At 43.7% G+C, this 24,904-nt stretch overlaps 1 protein-coding gene across 4 annotated transcripts in view; it reads right to left on the reverse strand.

Moving 5' to 3' along the window:
• Positions 1–24,812, reverse strand: part of CFAP91 (cilia and flagella associated protein 91) — a 163,377-nt gene extending 138,565 nt beyond the window's left edge. For 3 of the 4 annotated variants that reach the window (XM_047791414.1, XM_047791429.1, XM_047791421.1), the window contains exon 1: positions 464–693. In XM_047791414.1, coding sequence (XP_047647370.1) covers positions 464–587 — 124 coding nt within the window. In that variant the 5' untranslated portion in view covers positions 588–693. Of the gene's footprint in view, positions 1–463; positions 694–23,622; positions 23,701–24,670 lie in introns of those variants that run through there. The other variant, XM_047791436.1, reaches the window with a different exon arrangement.
• Positions 24,813–24,904: the final 92 nt, after the last annotated feature.

The following is a 24,904-nucleotide window of genomic DNA, read 5'->3' on the forward strand; positions in this document are numbered from 1 at the left end:
CCATCAGGGATTTCGGGGGGTTTTGAGCCAAGCCACTCTTGCTTGGCCCTACAATAAACCTTTTTCTTTTGGTTTGTTTGACCTCACTGTGAGTGGAGCACCCAAACTTTCTTCAGTAACATTTCCAAGTATGCAAATCATTGGGTACTGTATGGGATACCAAAACTCCAGTAACGGGTTTCAGAAAGATTGCTTTGGGCTGTGCAAATTATCAAGAAAAGCGGGTGAAGAAGAGTCAGGTGTCCCTACCCCTGCTCCAAGACGCAGCTCACCTGAGCCTTCAGAGATACCCTAGAGTGCCACCACCCGGAGGGCTTGGAGCTGCCCACCCAAGACAAGACAAGGGATCTGTCCTGAGGCCAGTCTTTCCTCCGCTGAGCCTCCTGGCCAGGTCCCACCATCTTCAAAGCCCATCTGTCCCAGGAGTCTACAACTCAGGAGGGAGATCTGGAGCCGCCCTTACCATACAGGAAATCATACGTTCGACTAGCGGAGACGTTGCCCCAGGTCCCCGACTTCCCTCTGCACTGGGTTTGAGACATCTGAGGTTTGGCCTGGGGCTCGGTGATGGTCACAACATGACTCATGGTGCCGGCTCTGCCCTGCAGTCAGCCAGGACCAACTTGAGAGACCTAGCTGTTGTGTGGACAGTAGCTATGGTAACCCCCTGGAAGAGCGGAAACGAAGGGCGGAGCGAGGACGGCACGCAAGTAGAGAAGGGAAGGGCGGAACTAGCATGAGAGGGGAGGAGCCGAGTGACAAGGACGGGGCGGGACGAGGGTCAGGAAAGGCGGGCTGGACGAAGAACCTGGGCGGGGCTAGTGAAGGGAGGGGCGCGGGGCTGGAGACCAGGAGGAAGACGGGGGGATTGCAGGAAGGCGTGGGGCGTGGCGCAGGGGCGGAAGGACTGGAAAGTGTGCAGAGGGAAGGAACGGGAGGGGTGGAGAAAGGGGTTGGGAGGAAAGGACAGCACTCCGAAGGAAAAGGGGGAAAGTAGTAGGCTGGGGGAGGATCTGCTACACTGCCCGCTTCATTCCAGAGGCCAAGCCTTGAGTTTTCAGTTGTACATCCAGGATCAATGCGCGGGGCCCGCAGGCTGGGGAAAAGGCTACTGCTCAAATCCAGCAGTGATTTGCCGGTTTCACTCCGCGGCCTCTTTCGGAAATCCCTGGGAAATCTCAGAAAAAAATAGTCGGGGGCTTTCCTTTCGGACATCCCCTTTCCGCGGGGCTTTTTCTGCTAGCTGAGAAAGCTCCTAAACGTTGGACTTTGACACTCTATGAACCCTTAGCCCTGGGAATCAGGATTTGGGGTGGGGTGGGTAGTTAGTAACTGTTGATCTGCATTCTGTTACCCCTTTCTGAGCCCTGGGCACTAATTAAATCAGCCGAAGATGATGTGGTGTATTCCGCACTGACTTGCTTTTTAAAACTACTTATTATGGAAATGTCTGTTTTTGTTTTTGTTTCAGGGCCGCAACAGCAGCATATGGAGGTTCCCAGGCTAGGGGTCCAATCCGAGCTACAGCCACCTGCCTATGCCACAGCCACGCAGGATCCAAGCAGGGTCTGCTATCTACACCACAGCTCACAGCAACACCTGATCCTCAACCCACTGAGAGAGTCCAGGGATCAAACAGCAACTTCATGGTTACTAGTCGGATTCGCTGCATCACAACAGGACTCTGGAAATGTCTTAACATAGGCAAGAGTGAATCCACTTTTAGTAATGAGCTGGCGCTAATCATCACCGAGTAAATAATTGTCAACAATTTGCCAGTCCAGTTTCACCTGTCTACTATCTCCTTTTGCTTGAGCATTTTCAAATCCCAGACATTATTTTACCCTTAATCTGCATCTCGAACTGATACAGATTTTTAACATAATTGCCATCATCAAATCTAACAAAATTAATAATTCCTTTATATTTAAAATTTAGTATATATTCAAATTTCCCTGATTGAGTCCAAGATTTTTTTCTGATCAAAAGATTTTAAAAATTCTTTACACTTTATTTTGGTATCTCAGGTTTTTCATCTAGAACAGTGAATTTCTAATATCTTCAACAATTTCCTTCTTACCTGGGATTCTTCTATAAAAAGAACTTTCTGGGCATTCCCAGTTGTTGCTCAGCAGGTTAAGAACCTGACTAGTATGCACGAGGACATAGGTTCAATCCCTGGCCTGGCTCAGGGGGTTAAGGATCTGGCGTTGCCACAAGCTATAGTGTAGATTGCAGATGCAGCTCGGATCTGGCATTGCTTTGGCTGTGGTGTTGGCCCCAGCTGCAGCTCCAATTTGATCTCTGGCTCAGGAACTGCCATATGCCACAGGTGCAGCCATAAAAAGAAAAAAAATAAAATGCCGTGTTATAACGACATGATAATGTTTTTCTGTCTTAGGGTATGACTACATTTCCCACTGTCCCTTCTTCCCAGAACACCCCTGCCCCTCATCTTATCCCTGCAGACTCACTCATTTGAGGTTTCAGCTAAGATGTTCCTTCCTCAGAAAGACTTCCTCGCTCTATAAGATAAATTATGTAAAGAAGCCAAGAGCCAGCCAACAGCCAAAGCCAACAACCCTTTGATAAACACATTGGAAGACACTAACCAATAGAAGATGTCAAATGTGATTATAGGTGATTATAGACATATGACCACATAGTTGCCTTACATAGACTGTAGTGGCCATCTTGCTGGAATTGCTCATTCCTTCCCTTGCTGGCTTTAAGGAAGCAAATGAACTTGTTGGGGAACCCCAAGGTAAAGAACTACAGGTAACCTCAGAGATGAGGGTGACCTCTGATATACAGCAAGCAAGAAATGAAATCCTTCTGTCCCACAACTCCAGGAAACTGAATTCTGCCAACAACCTAAATGAAATTTAGAGGCATAGTTTTCTCCAGAAGGACCTCAGGTGAGACTGTGGTCTCAGCCCCAATTTTTTTTTTTTTTTTTTTAAGGGCCGCACCTGCAGCACATGGACGTTCCCAGGCTAGGGGTTGGATCAGAGCTGCAGCTGCTGGCCTACACCACAGGTACAGCAACATTAGATCTGAGCTGCATCTGTGAATTATGCTGCAGCTTGAGGCAATGCTGGATCCTTAACCCACTGAGTGAGGCCAGGGATCGAACTCGCATCCTCATGGATACTAGTCAGGTTCTTAACCCACTGAGCCATATCAGAAACTCCTCAGCCCAAATCTTGATTGTGGCTTGTAGGACCCTACTCAGAGGAGCCACTTAAGCCATCCCCAGATGCCTAAGTACAGAGAGATTAATAACATGTCTGTATTACTACTAGGTTTGTGGTAATACTGTTGCACAGAAATGACTAATATGTGATTTTTATGAAATTAGGTTGTAGAGGAGTGCTAGTTAATAATACAAATCAAAGTTATACTATACAGGTTTGGGAGACAGTTGTCCATGGGTCTCTCGTGTTTCTGCTTGTCTTGCAATTGGGGAACTGCCTGCCCTTTTCTTTGTGTGGGAAACAATCTTGGACAATAGAAAGTGTCTGTTTCTGGAGCAAGGAGCAGGTGTGCTTACAGCCATAGAAGTCAGAGATCCTGTCTCCCTTTGAGCAAAGGGCAGTCTTTTTACTGCCCATTATTTAAGATTTGGGTTTCCTAAGCTTGCTGTTCCTTTCCTGTGATGCAGCCCAGTGTACATGCAGCTGCTACCCAGCCTTCTTCACATCACCCTGTGAAGTGAAGTGATCCCTGAGCCTCAGTTCCTCAGCCCAAAAAATGCTGATACTTGGCCACTTCTGCTCTAAGGAATAAATGATCCCAAATCTCTGAACCAGCAGTTTGCTCAGTTCTAATGGCATTCATGGAACTGTGGCAGACAAATGGGGTACATCTCAGACTCTTCAGAGTTCTTGAAGAGCTATAGAGAATTTATGTACAGCACATATTTACCTGTGGAAATTGGAAAGCATTTTTCTTTTTCTTTTTTTTTTGGTGGAGGCAGAAATGAAAATACTGCACAAAGTTTCCACTGAACCCTATTAACAAGACAATGAGAATCCAAGGCTTGTAATTCTTCTCTTCCAGCATATGGTGTCACTCCTTCTCTACCAATCTCAATGTCCCATCCTTACTTGATAAAAGCCCACAGCTGGGGTTAGTTAAGCATTCAAAATAACTAAGAATCCCTTTATTATAGAGGGATTTTAGAAAGTATTTCCTTAGCTTATTACATCACCACTGCTGTCATCTTGTCCACAGAATGCCTGCTTGGTACCGTTTGTAGTTCAAGTTTTCACAGCACCATTCAATAATATATTCATTCTATTAGGAAAAGTCCATTACAGTCACTATTGCAACACGTGATGCCTGCTAACCTAGCAGTTATAGTAACAACAAACAGTGCCAGGGTTAAATGCTGCTGGTTAAAGTTGGAATTGGTGAGAACTTCATACAAATTAACCTCAGAGTTGCCTCTATGAAACAGATGGTTGAGTCCAATCCTTCATTATTTAGTCTCCACTATGAATTTAATGTCTCATTACCGCTTATTGTCGAAACTCAGCCTCTGTCCACTGGTGCCAAATAGGAACACAGAGATAGCGGTTAGGGCAAAGGAGGAAAAAAAAACAAAACAGGTTTGTTGCTTTGCCAGGCAAAAGAGGCCATAGCAGGCTGATACCCTAAAGGTTGTGCCCTCTTTTGGGAGAGATTAAGAAGTGGTTTTAGAGTTTGGGAGTAGAAAATAGGGACACAGGTAAGGAGCAGGGTGGATGAAAGCTTCCATTCATCTTCGGAGTTGGTGTTTAGTGGTCCCAGGACTTGTTCTGGTGGTCCTCCTCTCCGGTTTTCATTTGGTGGGGGATTTCGTTCTGCAGGAGAACTCAAAGATACTGTTAGGTTTATTCCCTGAAGAGGAGCCAGGACCCTGCCCCAAGGCTGCACTGGAGTTTCTTGACTGTTCCTCCCTTGTCTCTGCATCCCCTCCCTTCCCTGATTAGCAACTGTTTGAACCTGCCCTTTGGAATGCAGGCAAGGTCATGGAGGCAGAAGCTTATTCTCTAAAAACAAGAAATGGGGGACACTGAAAGGTTTGTATGTCCAGGAGCTCCACAGGGCCCTGCTTGGTTTTAAGCTCTCTAAAATTATTGTGTTCTTCTTGGGGGATGAGAGTTATTGACATGTTTCTAGGGATAGAATGGGAAACATTAAATTACAATGTTTTATACGCCTACTTTTCCTTGAACCAAAGCTATCCCACAAGTCTAAACAATAGGGATGGAGTAGGAGAGACAGTTACACAGATAGTTGTAGAAGTCCCAATAGGGGACCATAGATAGAGAGGGAAACTTAAGGAACTTCGGGAGACCACAGTAAATTAACAATTGCTCAAGAAAGCCATCAGGAGTTCCCGTCATGGCTCAGCAGTTAATGAACCCAACTAGGATCCATGAGGATGCAGGTTTGGTCCCTGGCCTCGCTCAGTGGGTTACATCTTACATTCTATGGCTGTGGTGTAGGCCAGCTGCTGCAGCTCAGATTCAGCCCCTTGCCTGGGAATTTCCATATGCCACGGGTGCAGCCCTAAAACAAAAAACAAGAAAAGTAACAAAAAAAGAAAGCCATCAGAAAAAGCAGGCTTGGTGAGATATGCCTCAGGTCATTAAGTGAAAGATAAATGAGGCCTGCATTCAAGTTCAGCAATACAATGACCCTTGGAACTAAGGGCAGGAATTTAAGAGAAAGATGACATTCCAAAAGAGGAGACCCTCTTTATACAGAAACCTGAGATGATACAACATATTTTAGCATATGTTACCACCCTTCTGCTGATTTGAATATGCACCAAGAAAGTCCTAGTTTGACCTCATAGGGTCAAATACTGTCTTACTGGGTATGAAGGAGGAGCTAATGATGTAAGCCTGACATCTACTCAAGGAAAGAGGAAGAGGCAAGGTAACAAACCCGACTAGTATGGATGAAGAAGAGGGTTTGATCCCTGGCCTCACTCAGTGGGTTAAGGATCCCGCACTGCTGTGAGCTGTGGTGTAGTTCACAGATGTGGTTGGGATTTGGCGTTGTTGTGGCTGTGGCGTAGGCTCTGAATTGACCCCTAGCCTGGGAACCTCCATATCCCTTGGGTGCGGCCCTAAAAAGACAAAAGAATAAAAAAAGCAAGGAAGAGGCAGTGTTTTCCCAGTCCCCACTTCCCTCAGATTATAAAACTGTAGCCTACCTAAACCTCAAGGCAGAGCCTCCTTGCCTGCCTACTTGCTTCTCTCCCAAGCATCTTATCTTAATAAATTTATTTCTTGCCTATCACTTTGTCTCTCACTGAATTCCTTCTGTGCTGAGGCACAAAGAACCTGAATCTCATAAGTCCAGCCACTGGGTGAGTGATTCTAATTTAAAAACTGGGGTTGGAGTTCCCGCTGTGGCTCAGTGGTTAATGAACCTGACTAGCATCCATGAGGACACAGGTTCAATCCCTGTCCTCGCTCAGTGGGTTAAGGATCCGGCATTGCTGTGAGCTGTGGTGTAGGTTGAAGATGTGGCTCGGATCTGGTGTTGCTGTGGCTGCAGCTCTGATTAGACCCCTAGCCTGGGAACGTCCATATGCCACAGGTGCTGCCCTAGAAAAAGACAAAAAAAAAAACCCCAAAACAAAACTGTGGGTTCAAGTTCCAATCTGGGGTCTGGCTAGGTTCACCTCATAAGTGTAGTCAGTTTCATAAAGGCATTCAGTCTGGGTAAGAAAACTAGAGCATGATGTTCATGTAAAAATGAGTAGTTGATCTGAGAGCTTACATATTCATAAATTAAAAGGCAGAAGAAAAAGTAACTGACATGTGTGGGTTGGCTGTACTATTCTGAAACAAGAAGACAGGTAAGTAGCTGGATATAAATGACTATACATTTCACTTTGAAAAGGAATATCCTTTGGTTTTTTTATTCAAGGGCAGGAGAATAGTCCATCCCGAAGAAGAGTTGTTGAAAGAGTGTACGACCCAAAGTGCTCAGGGAGGCAACCAAGGGTTTCTTGAACACAGCAGGCTAAAGGAAGCGTGGGTGATGCCACAAGCTGCTGTGCAATGCCTTTGCTTAGGGCCTTACCCTGAGAAAGTCACAGGTATGGTCACTGAAAGTATCCTCTCTTCACTGAAGCAGGGAAGGGCAGTGGGCAAGAAAAATCTTTCCTCAGTTGCAGAAAGGCTGTTTCGGTCTTTTGGTCTGTAAGTTGTGTCTGTAGCTTATCACAATTCTCTTGACTGCCTAAACTCTCTTAGATATGTCTTTCTCATTTCTTCCTTGCTCATGTCCTAGACACAAAGTTCAGTTGCACAATTAAATACACAACAATGATGCATTTTAAAATGAGAAATATTCTCCTTGCCTTTATTTTTTTGTTTTTATTTTTTTGTCTTGTTATTGCTATTTCTTGGGCCACTCCCGTGGCATATGGAGGTTCCCAGGCTAGGGGTCTAATCGGAGCTGCAGCCACCGGCCTACACCAGAGCCACAGCAACGCGGGATCCGAGCCGTGTCTGCAAACTACACCACAGCTCACGGCAACGCCGGATCGTTAACCCACTGAGCAAGGCCAGGGACCGAACCGGCAACCTCATGGTTCCTAGTCGGATTCGTTAACCACTGCGCCACGATGGGAACTCCACTCCTTGCCTTTAGACAAATGAACTGAGACAGTAGATAGAGCACAGACCTTAGGAGATGTGGAGATTCAGGGATGTCACAAGTTACAGGACTTTGAACAAATCTCTAAACCTCAATTTTCTCACCTATAAATAAAGATAATAAATTTAACTGTTATCAAGCCCAAGTTTGAGTGCCAGATGCACCATGAGTGCCAGACAAAACATCAGTTTCCAGCCGACAAAGGCTTTTTGCAGGGCCAAGCAAAGAGAATGGGCAACTCATGCTCAAAAGACCTGAACTCCCCATGGGTTTCACAAAAGCTTTTAGAGGCAAATTTGTGGGGAGAGCTGAGGTATGTGTGACTTTCTTCTGATTGGTCGGTATTGAGGTAACTTGGGTGGTGTTCCAGGAATCTCTTATCTCTTCTCAACCTACTGGCTCCAGCCAGTGTGGGGTCTGTGTACTTGTACTGGGCCTGAAGTTACCATCCTCCCCTGGGTGGGGGCCTTACTTCCTGTAATAGAACTCAGAGGTATTGTAATCAAGTTGTTATGTATATCCTTTCTAGAGGAACTGGAAGCCCAGTAACTCTATTGTTCTAATCACTAACTATTTGAATGTCCTTTGGGATTCAGGGAAGGTCCAGGATGCTGAAGCCTTTTTCCTACAAGCTAGAAACGGGATTTGGAAAGGCTTTTGTACCTGGGTGGCCCTGCAAAAGTACTGCTCAATTTCACAACTACTGTGAAAGTTGAATGATGGTTCACAAATTCAACTCCTACAAATGTGGAATGTATTGTAGCTGAAGATTATGTTGACATTTCAACTGATTATTCACTCTAAGTGACCAACTTAAAAAAAATCTGGCTTCTAGGGGAGTTCCCATTGAGGCTCAGTGGGTTAAGGATCCGGAATTGTGGCAAGCTGCTGCTTGGGTTGTAGATGTGATGTAGCTTGCAGATGTGGCTTGGATCCCGTGTTGCTGTGGCTGTGGTGTAGGCCGGCAGCTGCAGCTCAATTCAACCCCTAGCCTGGGAACTTCCATATGCTCTGGTGCGGCCATAAAAAGAAAAGAAAAAAAAAATCTAACTTCTCTATTAAGAATGATCAGTGCCAATATAAGAGTTATCGGACAGTAGTAAAAGAGAAAATCTGCTCAAACAACATTTTCTCTCTTTTTTGTTTCTCTGCTTATTTAAAATAAGAGAGATCTTTCTCTAAGGAAAAAGAAAAAGTACTTCTAGATTCCTGGCAGAACAGGACAGAATAAAGCTTTGGGGAATAATCTGTCTGACTAATAAGCCTTTATGTTGGACCAATGAGTATGACAAGATGACCACATCTTCCAGAAAGTCACAATATCTCTTTAAGACATAGTGAGTGCATTGGCAAAACTTAGCCTCTGTCCACCAGTGCCAAATAGAAATGTGGAGACAGAGTTTTGGGTGAAGGAGAAAAAGATGGCTTTTATTGCTTTGCCAGGCAAAGGAGGCCACATGGGGCTAATGCCCTAAAGATTGTGCTCCTCAGGAAGAAATGCAGGGAGTTTTATAGTCTAAAAGGAGAAAAACAGGGTTTCAGATAAGAATCAGAGTTGGGGCAAACATGCATTCTTCTTTCTTTGGGGGAATCTTAGTCATCAAAGCTGGCACCAGGAGACCTCAGCATGGCCTTGTGGTGGGTTTGTTGCTAAAATAACCCAATACCTTGAGAAAAGTACATATTGATCAGAGTTTAGAACTAAGAATGTTCCTGAAAAACATCATGTGCAAATAATTTTTAACCAACAGGCAATTGTACTCATGGTGCCTAATCTTTAGTTTACAGGTGATTGTGTTTAGGGTGCAATCCAAGGAGGGAGAAGCACAAAGAAGGGCTCCAAGCTGTTAAATTTTTAAAGTATCTATTTCTAAAAGAAGCATAAGGAATATATAACTTTTCTCTTAGGTGTGTAAGATACATCATTATGTGTATCCCTTGAGAGGGAATCAGGATCCTGCCCCAAGACTGCACTATTACTGTTTCAACACCTCCCTGGTATTTGCACCCCCTTCCTTCCCGGATCAGCAACTGATCCTGCCCCTTGGAACTCAGGGAAGGCCATGGAGGCTGAATGAGGCCCATTTCCTGAAATAAGAAATGGGGGACACAGAAGTGCTTTTTTGCCCAGAAGCCCCACAGGGTGCTACTTGGTTACAACTGTATTTACTTAAAAGCAAAGACATGGCCTAAATCCTTAGAATAAAACTTTCCAAAAACAAAACCTTTCCACACCACCTAAAAATGTGGTAAAAGAGAACATTAAGTAATTAAATTCATGGGTTAAGGATATGAGTATCTCTGGTTGATTGGGTTTGATCCCTGCCCAAGAACTTATGCATGCCTTGGGTGAGGCCAAAAAAAATAAAGAAAAATTTAAATTTCTATCCCATAAAGCAGTGTTTTCTCAACTGCATGTAAAGGAATCCAACCAGCATAGGTTTCCTTGGTTTTTCAGGTGCAGATGATTGACGTAATTGTCCTTGATAAAAGAAACTTTCACACATTGAGATGTAGGAAAGTCATTCTGGCTTATACATGATTTAACTCACAATTTATGCTAACTTAAATGGCCTGTTTGTGGCCTATGAAACATACATTGTTCATCTGCTTTAATTATTACAGAAAAGCACACACTGGCCAAGAGTGAAGAATGTCCATGTTAAAATTAAAGATGAAATGCCTCTCTTCCTAAGACTCCAATGCTGGGACTTGTTTTTTGTTTTTGTCTTTTGTAGGGCAGTACCCGCGGCATATGGAGGTTCCCAGGCTAGGGGTCTAATTGGAGCTGTAGCCGCCGGCCTACACCACAGCCACAGCAATGCAGGATCCGAGCTGCATCTGCGACCTACCCCACAGCTCAGAGCAACGCCGGATTCTTAAGCCACTGAGTGAGGCCAGGGATCGAACCTGCAACCTCATGGTTCCTAGTCAGATTCGTTAACCACTGAGTCATGATAGGAACTCCTGGGACTTGTTTTTAAGGCTGAACCCGAGTCACATAGAGTTTCCTAGGCCTGGGGTCAAATCAGAGCTACAACTGCCAACCTAAGCCACAGCCACAGCAATGAGGGATCTGAGCTGAGTGTGTGACCTACACCACAGCTCAAGGCAACACCAGACCCTTAATCCCCTCAGCAAGGTCAGGGGTTGAACCGGCATCCTCATGGATACTAGTTGGATTTGTTTCAGCTGCACCATAATGGGAACGCCTGCTGGGACTTCTTTGACGTTAAGATTCCTTTCCCAGGTGCAAGGCCAAGCAGACTTGCTGTATGTGTGTTTCTTTGAAGTGTATCCTTGACTTGTTTATTGTTCTTTGTGTTTTGGGTTTTTTGGCCACACCCACGGCATGCATAAGTTCCAACTAGGGATTGAACCCAAGCTACAGCAGTGACAATGCTGGATCCTTATCCAGCTGAGCCACCAGGAAACTCCAGTGTTCTTTGTTCTGACAAGATATAAAACTGTTCTGGAAACCCTGCTTCTCTGGAGCAGTTTCTCAGAGTAATCTGGGAAGCCAGCTTCTGAGTTAGTCCTTAGTTTGGCTCAAATAAAATACTTTTTCTTATTATAGATTGTTGATTATTTTCATTGACATCCTCCTCTGTGAATGCCTTACCACCACTGGCCTCTGCAAGGGCCCTTTATTTGCATTTATCTCCACTCTCTAGCCCCATTTGCTTCTCCTCAGAGGCAACCATTCTGTTTTAAGGCAAATCATTTCACACGTCTGTGTTCTTACACATATTTTGTTTTTGTTCCCTTTCTTTAAATTTATGCAAATAGTATTGGGCTATGTATCTCTTTTCTTTTGGACTTTTTTCTACTACTCATGCTATTTTGATATTTTAGAGCCACACCCATGGCATATGTAAGTTCCCATGCCAGGGGTCAAATCAAGAGCTGTAGTTGCTGGCCTACGCCACAGCTACAGCAACGGCTGATCTGAGCTTCATCTGCAACCTATACCACAGCTCACGGCAATGCCAGATCCCTAACCCACTGAGCAAGGCTAAGGATTGAACACAAATCCTCATGGATACCAGTCAGGTTCGTTACCAGAGTCAGGACGGAAACTACGCACCTATTCTTAAATTAACTGGATACTGACTTAGTGCCTTTCAAAATAGAAGGACTGAAACTGACAGCACTAATGGCCTGAAACCAGCCAGAACAGATTGGGACTTCAACCCATGTGCTGGACTTGAACCCAGCCTAAACCCAGATTGGGACTTGAACCCACATTTTAAATTAGCACTCACCCGATGTCTGGACTTACTGAGATTCAGGTTTTTTATGCCTTTGCACAGAAGGAATTCAGTGAAAGACAAAGTGATAGGCAAGAAATAGATTTATTAGGATAGGACACTTGTGAGAGACGCCAGTGAGCAGGCAAGGAAACTCTGCCCCAGGATCTGGTGGGCTACAGTTTTATCCTCCAAGGGGAGTAGGGGTTGGAAAAGCCCGCCTCTTCCTTTCTGGGAGTGGCAGCTCCTCCTTGGTATTCGGTGAGGTGTGTATTCAAATCAGCAGAAGGGCGGTCCTCAAACTCTTGCCCTTGGTCTGAATCTGAATGCAGGCCTAATCTCATCCCCAACCCAACGACCTGAGGCAATTCTCACACTTCACCAGTCAAGCAAGACTACCTAGTTCTGATGGGTTTCTTGAGCAATTTATTTACTTACAGTGATCTCCCAATGTCCCCTAAATTTTCCTCAGTTATCTGTGGTCCTTTATTGGGACTTCTACAACCACCTGTGCCTACTCCATCCCTATCAGGACTAGTCCCATTCCCAAGGATTCCTACATACTCATCAGTACTTTGCAATATCCAATTTTCTTTTCTTTCTTTTTTTTTTTTTTTGTCTTTTTAGGGCTGCACCTGAGGCATATGGAGGTTCCCAGGCTAGGGGTCCAATTGGAGCTGTAGCCGCTGGCCCACGCCACAGCCACAGCAATGCCAGATCCAAGCCGTGTCTGCAACCTACACCACAGCTCATGGCAATGCCAGATCCTTAACCCACTGAGCAAGGCCAAGGATCAAACCCGCAACCTCATGGTTCCTAGTTGGATTCATTTCCACTGTGCCATGAGGGGAACTCTAATATCCAGTTTTCTAATTTCAGTCTAATGGGAGTCAAGTGATACCTCATTGTGTTTTATTTTTCATTTTTATGATTAGTACTCTGGAACACTTCTTGTGAGTGTTGACCTTGAGTTGTCTCTTCTATAGAGTCTACCTATTCTCCTGTGTTAAATAAGTAGAGAAACAAACAAGTTGCTTGAGTATTTCTGCTTCTCTTACAATTCCTCATTTCTTGTCCCCCAAAAGAAAGAATTCAAATAAAAGACATAGAACAGACTCAAGCAGCTGAAATTTTATTGAGCAAACCAAGCTAAAGTAAGTTCCCCAAAAGAAGAGAGTGGGCAATCTGTCTGGAAACCAGAAGTAGCCCCCCACTGAGTTTCTAGGGTAATGGCAAAATGTTCTGTGTCCTGCATTATTTAACTTTAGGTTATATAACTTCCTCCTTTCGTGCAGGTGCTTCACCCATAAGTGCCCAAGCAGAAACCCACTAGGTGAAGTGGGCAAAAACCAAAACGCTAACTCACAATAAATAAGGTGTAATGAACTTGGGTCGTTCGGGAGCTCTTAGATCTTGATGGGCATGCAACAACTATTGCTGGCAGTTTGGAGAGCCCAGCTCAGTTTTTCTGACCTTCTGTTTGGGCCTGATAAGGCTGAGAAGTGAGCAGTCCTTAACCACAACAGGGAGGGGCTCTGGGTGTGTTCTGGTCCGTGTCAAGGTAAGGAAGGGAAAGAGAAAGATGACTCAGGTCAGGATGGGATGGGACCTGCTCATGCCTGACTAGCTACCTAACACTTGTATACATTGCTTGTTTCTATCGATTCTCCAATTTTCTACTGGAGTTGCTATTCTCTTACTGTTACTTTTGATACCGAGCAGGGCCCTGTGGAGCTCCTGGACATACAAACCTTTCAGTGTCCCCCATTTCTTGTTTTTAGAGAATAAGCTTCTGCCTCCATGACCTTGCCTGCATTCCAAAGGGCAGTTCAAACAGTTGCTAATCAGGGAAGGGAGGGGATGCAGAGACAAGGGAGGAACAGTCAAGAAACTCCAGTGCAGCCTTGGGGCAGGGTCCTGGCTCCTCTTCAGGGAATAAACCTAACAGTATCTTTGAGTTCTCCTGCAGAACGAAATCCCCCACCAAATGAAAACCGGAGAGGAGGACCACCAGAACAAGTCCTGGGACCACTAAACACCAACTCCGAAGATGAATGGAAGCTTTCATCCACCCTGCTCCTTACCTGTGTCCCTATTTTCTACTCCCAAACTCTAAAACCACTTCTTAATCTCTCCCAAAAGAGGGCACAACCTTTAGGGTATCAGCCTGCTATGGCCTCTTTTGCCTGGCAAAGCAATAAAGCTATTTTGTTTTTTTCTCTTTTTATATTTTTAGGGCTGCACCTGAAGCATATGGAGGTTTCCAGGCTAGGGGTCGAACTGGAGCTGTAGCCACCGGCCCAGGCCAGAGCCACAGCAACGCTGGATCTGAGCTGCATCTTCAACTTATACCACAGCTCAGGGCAACGCTGGATCCTTAAACCACTGAGCGAGGCTGCGGATTGAACCCATGTCCTCATGGATACTAGTCGGGTTCGTTAACCTCTGAGCCATGAGGAGAACTCCAATAAAGCTATTTTTTTCCTCTTTCCCCCAAAACTCTGTTTCTGTATTTCTATTCGGCATTGATGGACAGAGGCCAAGTTTTTGCAACACTTTCTATAAGTTCCTTAAATATTCTAGACATTAGTCCCTTGTTAGGTTTTTTGTTTGTTTGTTTGTTTGTTGCCACACAGGCAGTATGTGGGAATTCCTGGGCCAGGGTTTGAACCTACACTGCAGAGGAGCAACCAGAGCCACAGCGGTGAGAATGCAGGAGCCTCAACCTGCTAGGCCATCAGAGAACTCCCAGATTTAGATATTTTATATATCTTTTACCAATTTGTCACCCATTTGTTTTGTTAGCAAATTTGTAAAGACACGGAGACATATTAAAAATTAAGAGTTTATGGAGTTCCTGTTGTGGCTCAGTGGGTTACGAACCCAACTAGTATCCATGAGGATACAGGTTTGATCCCTGGCCCTACTCAGTGGTTTAAGGATCCAGTGTTGCCTCAAGCTGTGGCACAGGTCACAGACGCAGCTGAGATCCCTAGTTGTTGTAGCTGTGGTATAGGCTGGCAGTCACATCTCTGATTAGGACCCCTAGCCTGGAAACTTCCTTATGCTGCAGATACAGCCCTAAAAAAAGGCCCCCCCCCCAAAAAAAAAAAAATATATATATATATATATATATATATATATATATATATATATATATAATAAAAGAAAGGATTTACTTCAGCAAAATTTGATTCCAAACAGGCAACACCATGAGCTCCCATTGTGGCTCAGTGGTTAATGAATCTAAGAACCATGAGGTTACGGGTTTGATCTCTGGCCTCGCACAGTGGATTAAGGATCCAGCGTTGCCATGAGCTGTGGTATAGGTCACAGTCATGGCTCAGAACTGGCATTGCTGTGGCTGTGGTGAAGGCTGGTGGCTACAGCTTTGTCTAATGAGACCCCTAGCCTGGAAGCCTCCATATGCTGTGGATGCAGCCCACGAAAAGACAAAAAAAAAAATAGACAACACCAAACCAGAAGTGGTTAGGAAACATTCACCAACAAGAGACTAGGGAGAGGCTTTTAGAGAAAAAAGATGGGAAAAAAGTAAAGAAATTAATTATTAACTGACTGCAGCTTAGAGCTTAATTATGGTTGGTTGCCTTTAGCAGTTTTATTTTGTAACCTTGAAGCATTTATAGGTTTAAATTGTGGTTTGTGGAGTTCCCACTGTGGTGCAATGGAAAAGAATCCAACTAGGGACTGAGGACAAGATGGCGGAGAATTAGGGGGACACGATCGCCCTCTCCCACAAACACAACAAAAAAAGCACATCTACAGAATAAATGACTCGCACAGAACAGCAACCAATCGCTGGCAGAGGAACCTAAACTCCAATAACGGCAAGAAGTTCGTGAACATTACTGGGCAGAACGGGAGAAAAGAGGAGAGTGAGAGAAGGTGAATCCTAGCGGGATGGGCGTGCCCGAAAGGGAACTGAGGAGGAGAAAGTGATCCCGCACCCTGGAAAGTCACCTACACGGGGGAAAGATCAAATGAACTGGAGCAATCTCCAGATGCAGAGAACAGTGTAGCAGTAAGTTGGAGTACGGAAAAGCCAATCAAGAACCGAACGGACCATCTGAACTATGGGCACATTCACCAAAAATTGAGACGCCTGGGTGGGGGCTGGGCACCGAATCCTCGGCTCCAGAGGCTGACCCGGGGAGGAGCCTCTTGGGTTTCCAACAGCCCTGCTACCCGCCCAAGTCCCCAGGGGGTGCCGCACTCCCGTGGAATAGCTGCTCAGCACCACCAGCCCCCTGGGGGACCCCCCTGCAGCCCAGAAAAGCTGCAACAAGCTTGGCCAGACTGTGAAAAGATCCACCTACATTCGCAGGCCGTCCTTCTGAGTTGGGCTGCCCTAGGGAAGAGCCTCTTAGGTTCTCAGTGACCCAGATAGCTGCTCCAGCCCCCAGGGGGTGCTGCACTCCTGAGGAACAGCTGCCCAACACCGCCAACCCCCTGCAAGAACCCACAGCCTAAAAACACCAGAGCAAGCTCTGCATGAACAAGTGAAATCTGCTACCATCGTGGTGTGGACCTCCCAGTCCTGTCTGCCCTCAGGAAGTCCTCCTTTGCTTCAAAGAAACACTGTTAGCCCCATCAACACTCCAGAAAAGCCACACTGCCTCAAAAAAGATTGACCAACAACGCCAGCCCTCAGGAAATATTCCACGGCAGTGACAAGGCAAACACTGCCCGGTCACGGAGAGTACAACTCCCTCAGGAGAAAGAAAACAACAAGCAAGATGAAGAAGCAGAGAAACCACCCCCAGTCAAACCAACAGGAGAACTCACCTAAAACAGTCAACAATGAAACAGATCTCTGCAGTCTGACAGACCTGGAGTTCAAAAGAGAAATAGTGAAAATACTGAAGGAATTAAGAGAAGATATGAACAGTAATGCAGATACCCTCAGAAAGGAACTAGAAAATATAAGGAGGAGCCAAGAAAAACTAGAACATTCATTGGCAGAGATGCAAACTGAACTAAGGGCAGTAAAAACCAGAATGAATAATGCAGAAGAACCAATCAGTGATATGGAAGATAGAATAATGGAAATCACCCAATCCGGTCAGCAGACAGAAAACCGAATCAAAAAACTGGAAAGCAAGATAAGAGACCTATGGGATAATATAAAGCGGGCCAATCTACACATAATAGGAATTCCAGAAGGAGTAGAAAAAGATAAGGGGATGGAAAATATATTTGAAGAAATTATCGATGGAAACTTCCCAAATCTAAAGGGTACTGGGTTCAAGATACAAGAAGCACAGAGGGCCCCAAACAAACTGAACCCAAACAGACCCACACCAAGACACATCATAATAAAAATGGCAAAAGTTAGTGATAAAGAGAGGATCCTAAAGGCAGCAAGAGAAAAACAGAATGTTACCTACAAGGGAACCCCCATAAGAATATCAGCTGATTTCTCTACAGAAACACTACAGGCCAGGAGGGAATGGCAAGAGATATTTCAAGTGCTCAAAGGAAAAAATATGCAACCTAGAATACTCTATCCAGCAAGAATATCATTTAAAATAGAAGGGGAAATAAAAATTTTTTCCGAAAAACAAAAACTTAAAGAATACAGCAACACAAAACCCAGGTTAAAGGAAATACTGAAAGGGCGTCTCTAAACCAAAAAGAAAGGAAGGAAAGGGAAGAAAAAAGAAAAGAAAAAAAAAGAAGAAGAGGAAGAACTAGGACTGAGGAAACCGCAATCAGAGAGCAGTCACTCAAATAAGCCAGCATACGGATTTAATCATGAACATGCTTCAAACAAAATAAAATTAAAAAGAAAAAAATAAAAAAGAGTCATCAAAACCATAAAATGTGGGCAAGGGATGTTAGGAAGTAAATAACCCTTTTTGTTTGTTTGTTTGTATGTTTCTCTTCTTAATTTTAATATAGTAATGAGGTGTTTGAACTTACAGGACCATCAGGCTAAAACACACAATTATGGGAAGGGGTTAGCATACTTAAAAAACAGGGCAACCACAAGCCAAAACCAAATATTGCATTTGCAAAAAATGAAAAAAAAATACACTCAAGCAGATAATAACAGGAGACCATCCAACCAAAAAAAAAAAAAAGAAAGAAAGAAAGGAAGAATGGAGAACCATAGAATCAACTGGAACACGAGGTTCAAATGGCAATAAATAATCATCCATCAATTATCACCTTAAATGTCAATGGACTGAATGCCCCAATCAAAAGACACAGAGTGGCTGAGTGGATAAAAAGGCAAAAACCTTCAATATGCTGCCTACAAGAAACTCACCTTAGGACAAAAGATACATATAGATTGAAAGTGAAAGGGTGGGGAAAAATATTTCACGCCAATAGACATGACAGAAAAGCAGGAGTCGCAACGCTCATATCAGACAAAATAGACTTTAAAACAAAAGACATAAAGAAAGACAAAGAAGGACACTACTTAATGATTAAGGGATCCATCCAAGGAGAGGATGTTACTGTCGTCAACATATATGCCCCAAATACAGGAGCACCCAGATACATACAACAAATATTAACAGACATAAAGGGAGATATTGATGAGAATACAATCATAGTAGGAGACCTTAATACCCCCCTCACATCAATGGACAGATCCTCTAGACAGAAAACCAATAAAGCAACAGAGATCCTAAAGGAAACCATAGAAAAGTTAGACTTCATTGATATCTTCAGGACCCTACATCCAAAAAAAGCAGAATACACATTCTTCTCAAATACTCATGGAACATTCTCAAGAATCAACCACATATTGGGACACAAAGCTAATCTCAATAAATTTTAGGAGCATAGAAATTATCTCAAGTATCTTCTCTGACCACGACGCCATAAAATTAGAAACCAACCATGGGAAAAGGAAAGAGAAAACACCTACTACATGGAGACTAAACAACATGCTACTAAAAAACCCAATGGGTCAATGAGGAAATCAAGAAGGAAATTAAAAACTACCTTGAAACAAATGATAATGAAGACACAACCGCTCAAAATCTATGGGATGCTGCGAAAGCAGTGCTCAGAGGGAAATTTATAGCAATACAGGCCTTTCTCAAAAAAGAAGAAAGATCCCAAATGGACAATTTAACCCTCCACCTAAATGAATTAGAAAAAGAAGAACAAAAAAGTCCTAAAGTCAGCAGAAGGAAGGAAATTATAAAGATCAAAGAAGAAATCCATAAAATAGAGACTCAAAAAACAATAGAGAAAGTGAATAAAACCAAGAGCTGATTCTTTGAAAAGGTGAACAAAATGGACAAACCCCTGGCCAGACTCACTCAAAAGAGGAGAGAAAGAACCCAAATAACCAAAATTAGAAATGAAAAAGGAGAAATCACAACGGATACAGCAGAAATACAAAACACCATAAAAGAATACTATGAACAACTATACCGCAACAAGGTTGACAATCTGGAAGAAATGGACAGTTTTCTAGAATCTTACAGCCTGCCAAAACTGAATCAAGTAGAAACAGACCAACTGAACAGACCCATCACTAGAAATGAAATTGAAGAGGTCCTAAAATCACTCCCTATAAATAAAAGTCCAGGACCAGATGGCTTCACAGGTGAATTCTATCAAACATATAAAGAGGAATTGGTGCCCATCCGCCTTAAACTCTTTCAAAAGGTTGAAGAAGAAGGAATACTCCCAAAGACATTCTATGATGCCACCATCACCCTCATTCCAAAACCAGACAGAGATACCACCAAAAAAGAAAACTATCGCCCAATATCATTGATGAATATAGATGCAAAAATTCTCAACAAAATCTTAGCCAACCGAATCCAACAACATACCAAAAAAATTATACACCATGACCAGGTTGGGTTCATCCCAGGTTCACAAGGATGATTCAACGTACGCAAATCAATCAGCATCATACACCACATTAACAAAAAAAAAAAGTCAAAAATCATATGATCATCTCAATAGGCGCAGAAAAAGCATTTGACAAAGCCCAACATCCATTCATGATCAAGACCCTCGCCAAAGTGGGTATAGAGGGAACATTCCTGAATATAATCAAAGCCATTTATGAGAAACCCACAGCAAATATAATCCTCAATGGGGAAAAACTGAAAGCCTTCTCACTCAAATCTGGAACAAGACAGGGATGCCCACTCTCACCACTGCTCTCCAACATAGTTTTGGAAGTCCTAGCCACAGCAATTAGACAGACAAAAGAAATAAAAGGCATCCATATAGGAAGAGAAGAGATCAAACTGTCACTGTATGCAGATGACACGATACTATACATAGAAAACCCGAAGGACTCAACCCCAAAACTACTTGAACTGATTAATAAGTTCAGCAAAGTAGCAGGATATAAGATGAACATTCAGAAGTCAGTCGCATTTCTGTATACCAGCAATGAACTATTAGAAAAGGAATACAAAAATACGATACCTTTTAAAATTGCACCTCACAAAATCAAATACCTCGGAATACACCTGACCAAGGAGGTAAAGGACCTGTATGCCGAGAACTATAAAACTTTAATCAAAGAAATCAAAGAAAATGTAAAGAAATGGAAAGATATTCCATGTTCCTAGATTGGGAAAATCAATATTGTAAAAATGGCCATACTACCCAAAGCAATCTACAGATTCAATGCAATCCCTATCAAATTACCCGTGACATTTTTCACAGAACTAGAACAAACAATCCAAACATTTATATGGAACCTCAAAAGACCCAGAATCGCCAAAGCAATCCTGAGAAACAAAAACCAAGCAGCAAGCATAACTCTCCCAGACTTCAAAAAATACTACAAAGCCACAGTCATCAAGACAGTGTGGTACTGGTATCAAAACAGACAGACAGACCAATGGAACAGAATAGAGAATCCGGAAATAAACCCTGACACCTATGGTCAATTCATCTTTGACAAGGGAGGCAAGAACATCAAATGGGAAAAAGAAAGTCTATTCAGCAAGCATTGCTGGGAAACCTGGACAGCTGCATGCAAAGCAATGAAACTAGAACACACCCTCACACCATGCACAAAAATAAACTCCAAATGGCTGAAAGACTTCAATATACGACAGGACACCATCAAACTCCTAGAAGAAAACATAGGCAAAACACTCTCTGACATCAACATCATGAATATTTTCTCAGGTCAGTCTCCCAAAGCAATAGAAATTAGAGCAAAAATAAACCCATGGGACCTCATCAAACTGAAAAGCTTTTGCACAGCAAAGGAAACCCAAAAGAAAACCAAAAGGCAACTTACAGAATGGGAGAAAACAGTTTCAAATGATGCAACTGACAAGGGCTTAATCTCTAGAATATATAAGCAACTTATACAACTCAACAGCAAAGAAACCAATCACCCAATGGAAAAATGGGCAAAAGACCTGAATAGACTGTTCTCCAAAGAAGATATACAGATGGCCAACAAACACATGAAAAAATGCTCAACATCGCTGACTATAAGAGAAATGCAAATCAAAACTACCATGAGATATCACCTCACACCAGTCAGAATGGCCATCATTAATAAGTCCACAAATAACAAGTGCTGGAGGGGCTGTGGAGAAAAGGGAACCCTCCTGCACTCTTGGTGGGAATGTAAACTGGTACAGCCACTATGGAGAACAGTTTGGAGATACCTTAGAAATCTATACATAGAACTTCCATATGACCCCACAATCCCACTCTTGGGCATCTATCCAAACAAAACTCTACTTCAAAGAGACACGTGCACCCGCATGTTCATTGCAGCACTATTCACAATAGCCAGGACATGGAAACAAGCCAAATGTCCATCAACAGATGATTGGATTCGGAAGAGGTGGTATATATACACAATGGAATACTACTCAGCCATAAAAAAGAATGACATAATGCCATTTGCAGCAACATGGATGGAACTAGAGACTCTCATACTGAGTGAAATGAGCCAGAAAGACAAAGACAAATACCATATGATATCACTTATAACTGGAATCTAATATCCAGCACAAATGAACATCTCCACAGAAAAGAAAATCATGGACTTGGAAAATAGACTTGTGGCTGCCTGATGGGAGGGGGATGGAGTGGGAGGGATCGGGAGCTTGGGGTTATCAGACACAACTTAGAATAGATTTACAAGGAGATCTTGCTGAGTAGCATTGAGAACTTTGTCTAGATACTCATGTTGCAACAGAAGAAAGGGTGGGGGAAAAAAATGTAATTGTAATGTATACATGTAAGGATAACTTGATCCCCTTGCTGTACAGTGGGAAAAAAAAAAAAAAAAAAAGAATCCAACTAGGAACCATGAGGTTGTGGGTTTGATCCCTGACCTCGCTCAGTGGGTTAAAAATCCGGCGTTACTGTGGCTGTGGCGTAGGCTGGTGGCTACAGCTCCAAATAGACCTCTAGTCTGGGAACCTCCACATGCTGTGGATACAGCCCTAAAAAGGACAAAAGACAAAAAAAATTTTTTTTGGTTTGCTGATGTAGGTCACTACAGCATAAGTGCTATATTCATCTAGTGGTTTTCTTATTTTGTTGCAGATGCCCAACAGGTGGGTGAACTTTCAGTGGGTCCTTTGCCTGGAGTTGCAAATGCCAATCAAATGAAACCAGTTTCAGTAGTGCATGCCAGAAACTTTATCCCTTGATCAAGGAATGGAAAAGAGAAAGCTCATACTCTAAATACACCTTCTGCCCTAGGGGAGAGAAGTAAAGGGATTTTAAGGGGCTAGGAGATAGGGACATCATCAGGGCTCTAGGAAATGGGAGGAGGTTTCCAGGGGCAAACAGGTTATTCCCTACCCCGTGGTATAAAGGTAATCTCCTTAGGGGCACAGTCTTTAAGGCACTAGCGTGCTGTGGCACCCTTGCCTGGCAAAGCAATAAAGCTATATTTTTTCCTTTACACTCCCCCCAAAAATAAATAAAGATAATCTCTCTCTTTTTTTTTTTTTGTCTTTTTAGGGCCACACCCACAGCATATGGAAGTTCCCAGGCTACACCACAGCCACAGCAACACCAGATCCTAGCCACATCTGCAACCTTCACCACAGGTCACAGCACTGCTGGTTCCTTAACCCACTGAGAGAGGCCAAGGACCAAACCCACATCCTCATGGATACTAGTCTGGTTCTTTACCACTGAGCCACGACAGAAATTCCTACTGTCGTCTTTCGATAACTTAGTTTGACCTTACACATATGTAGGTGTGATATTAATTTTTTCTAGTTTATTTTTTCTTCCCCATTGATTGAGCTGTGTTTATTGTAAATTACATTTCCAAGTGATGTTGATGTTGCTAGTTTAAGAAGCATTGGGGTTTTTTTTGTGCTTTTCAGGCCTGCATTTGTGGCATATGGAGGTTCCCAGGCTAGGGGTCCAATCAGAGCTACAGCTGCCAGCCTATACCACAGCCACAGCAACATCAGACCTGAGCCTCATCTGTGACCTGCACCACAGCTAATGGAAATGCCAGATGACAAAATGGGGATGGTCTTGGTAACTTGGAAAATACACATATAGAAATTACTTTTACACCAGTTCCCAGACACACCTCAGGATTCTGAGCTGAATCTCTGGAATACAGAAACAAACCTTAGTGTTAGGCTGCATCCTGCAGGTCTGCAAGCCCTGTGTCTACCCAGCTTCATGACTGAAGAGCCCAGAGTCAGTGACAGAGACATGGATGGTTTAATGGCCAGGGGGTTCTTACATGTCTGAAGGTCCTGGAGTGACACACCACTGTGTGCAGCGGACTGGGGGTAGACAGGACATGGTAAAGTCTCTGCTCCTGGAGGGGAAGGGGAGATTGCCAGTTACAGTGGGAATTGACATCAGGTTGGCACGAGTTACCAGGGAGACCAGCAGAGAGGCACTGCCCTCACCGCTCTTTAGATAAGAACAATCTCATTGCTGGGGCCTGGGACAAATACGTAGAAAGGTCAATCATGCGCTTAGGGGTTGGTGGAGCAGGAAATGGTGGAGCAGGGAATGTACAAAGAGCAAGAAAACAGCCATCTTGAGGGGCAATACCATTGGCTGGGTTAGGTGATAAGCAATGTTTGATTAACCAAAGTGCGTATCCCTAGACAGCTATTTTAACAATGCCTGGAAGTCCTGCTTTAAAAAATAAGCTCATCCTTCCTCAAACAATTCTCTGCAGGAAAAAAACTTAATGGTTATGTCCATTCTATTGCAAATACTGTCTAAGTTTACTTATTTACCTAGATGGATAGGTATTAACTGAATTTGAGGAATGACAATGAAAAGGTATTTTAAAATTTTACTAACCAATATATTTGCCCTATGATTGGCAATTCATATGGAAATCAAATTAGTTGGAGAGGGAGCTATAAACACTAACTAGCTGAGGATTTAAAGCGTGTGGGTGAGGTAAGGTTCCCAGGCTAGGGGTCTAATCGGAGACACAGCTGCTGCCAGCCTATGCCACAGCCACATCAACACCTGATCTGAGCCGTGTCTGTGACCTACACCACAGCTCAGGGCAACGCTGGATCCTTAAACCACTGAACGAGGCCAGGGATCGAACCCGAAACCTCATGGTTCCTAGTCTGATTCATTTGCGCTGACCACTAGGGAACTCCTTTGCTACTCACTTTTAACTAGAGCGGTGACGTGGGGTGGTGAAGGCAGTAAGGCAGATAATGGCAAGCATAAGATGCCGGGCGCTAAGTCTGTTACTCAAGAGGAATTGGCTTTCACTAGTGTTTCTTTTCTGTAGCATAGACAGGTCATTTCACCTTCTTGAGTTTCAGTTTTCGACTTCGAGCTGGGTGTATGGTTGAGAGCTCTCCGAGTTGCCTTACGGGTCTCCTCATTTGTGGGTCCTCTCAATGCTGGTGTGCAAACATCGCTGCACTTTACCTGGGCTCTCTGCACCTGCGCGGAAGAGGCGCCCTAGCACTAAGGCCATCATTCAGCCTCTTCTGCGCACGCGCGTGCCCTTTAAAAAATTTTTCTTCTTTACCTCCTCC

Source organism: Phacochoerus africanus, chromosome 1 (genome assembly GCF_016906955.1).
Source record: "Phacochoerus africanus isolate WHEZ1 chromosome 1, ROS_Pafr_v1, whole genome shotgun sequence".
Taxonomy (NCBI): domain Eukaryota; kingdom Metazoa; phylum Chordata; class Mammalia; order Artiodactyla; family Suidae; genus Phacochoerus; species Phacochoerus africanus.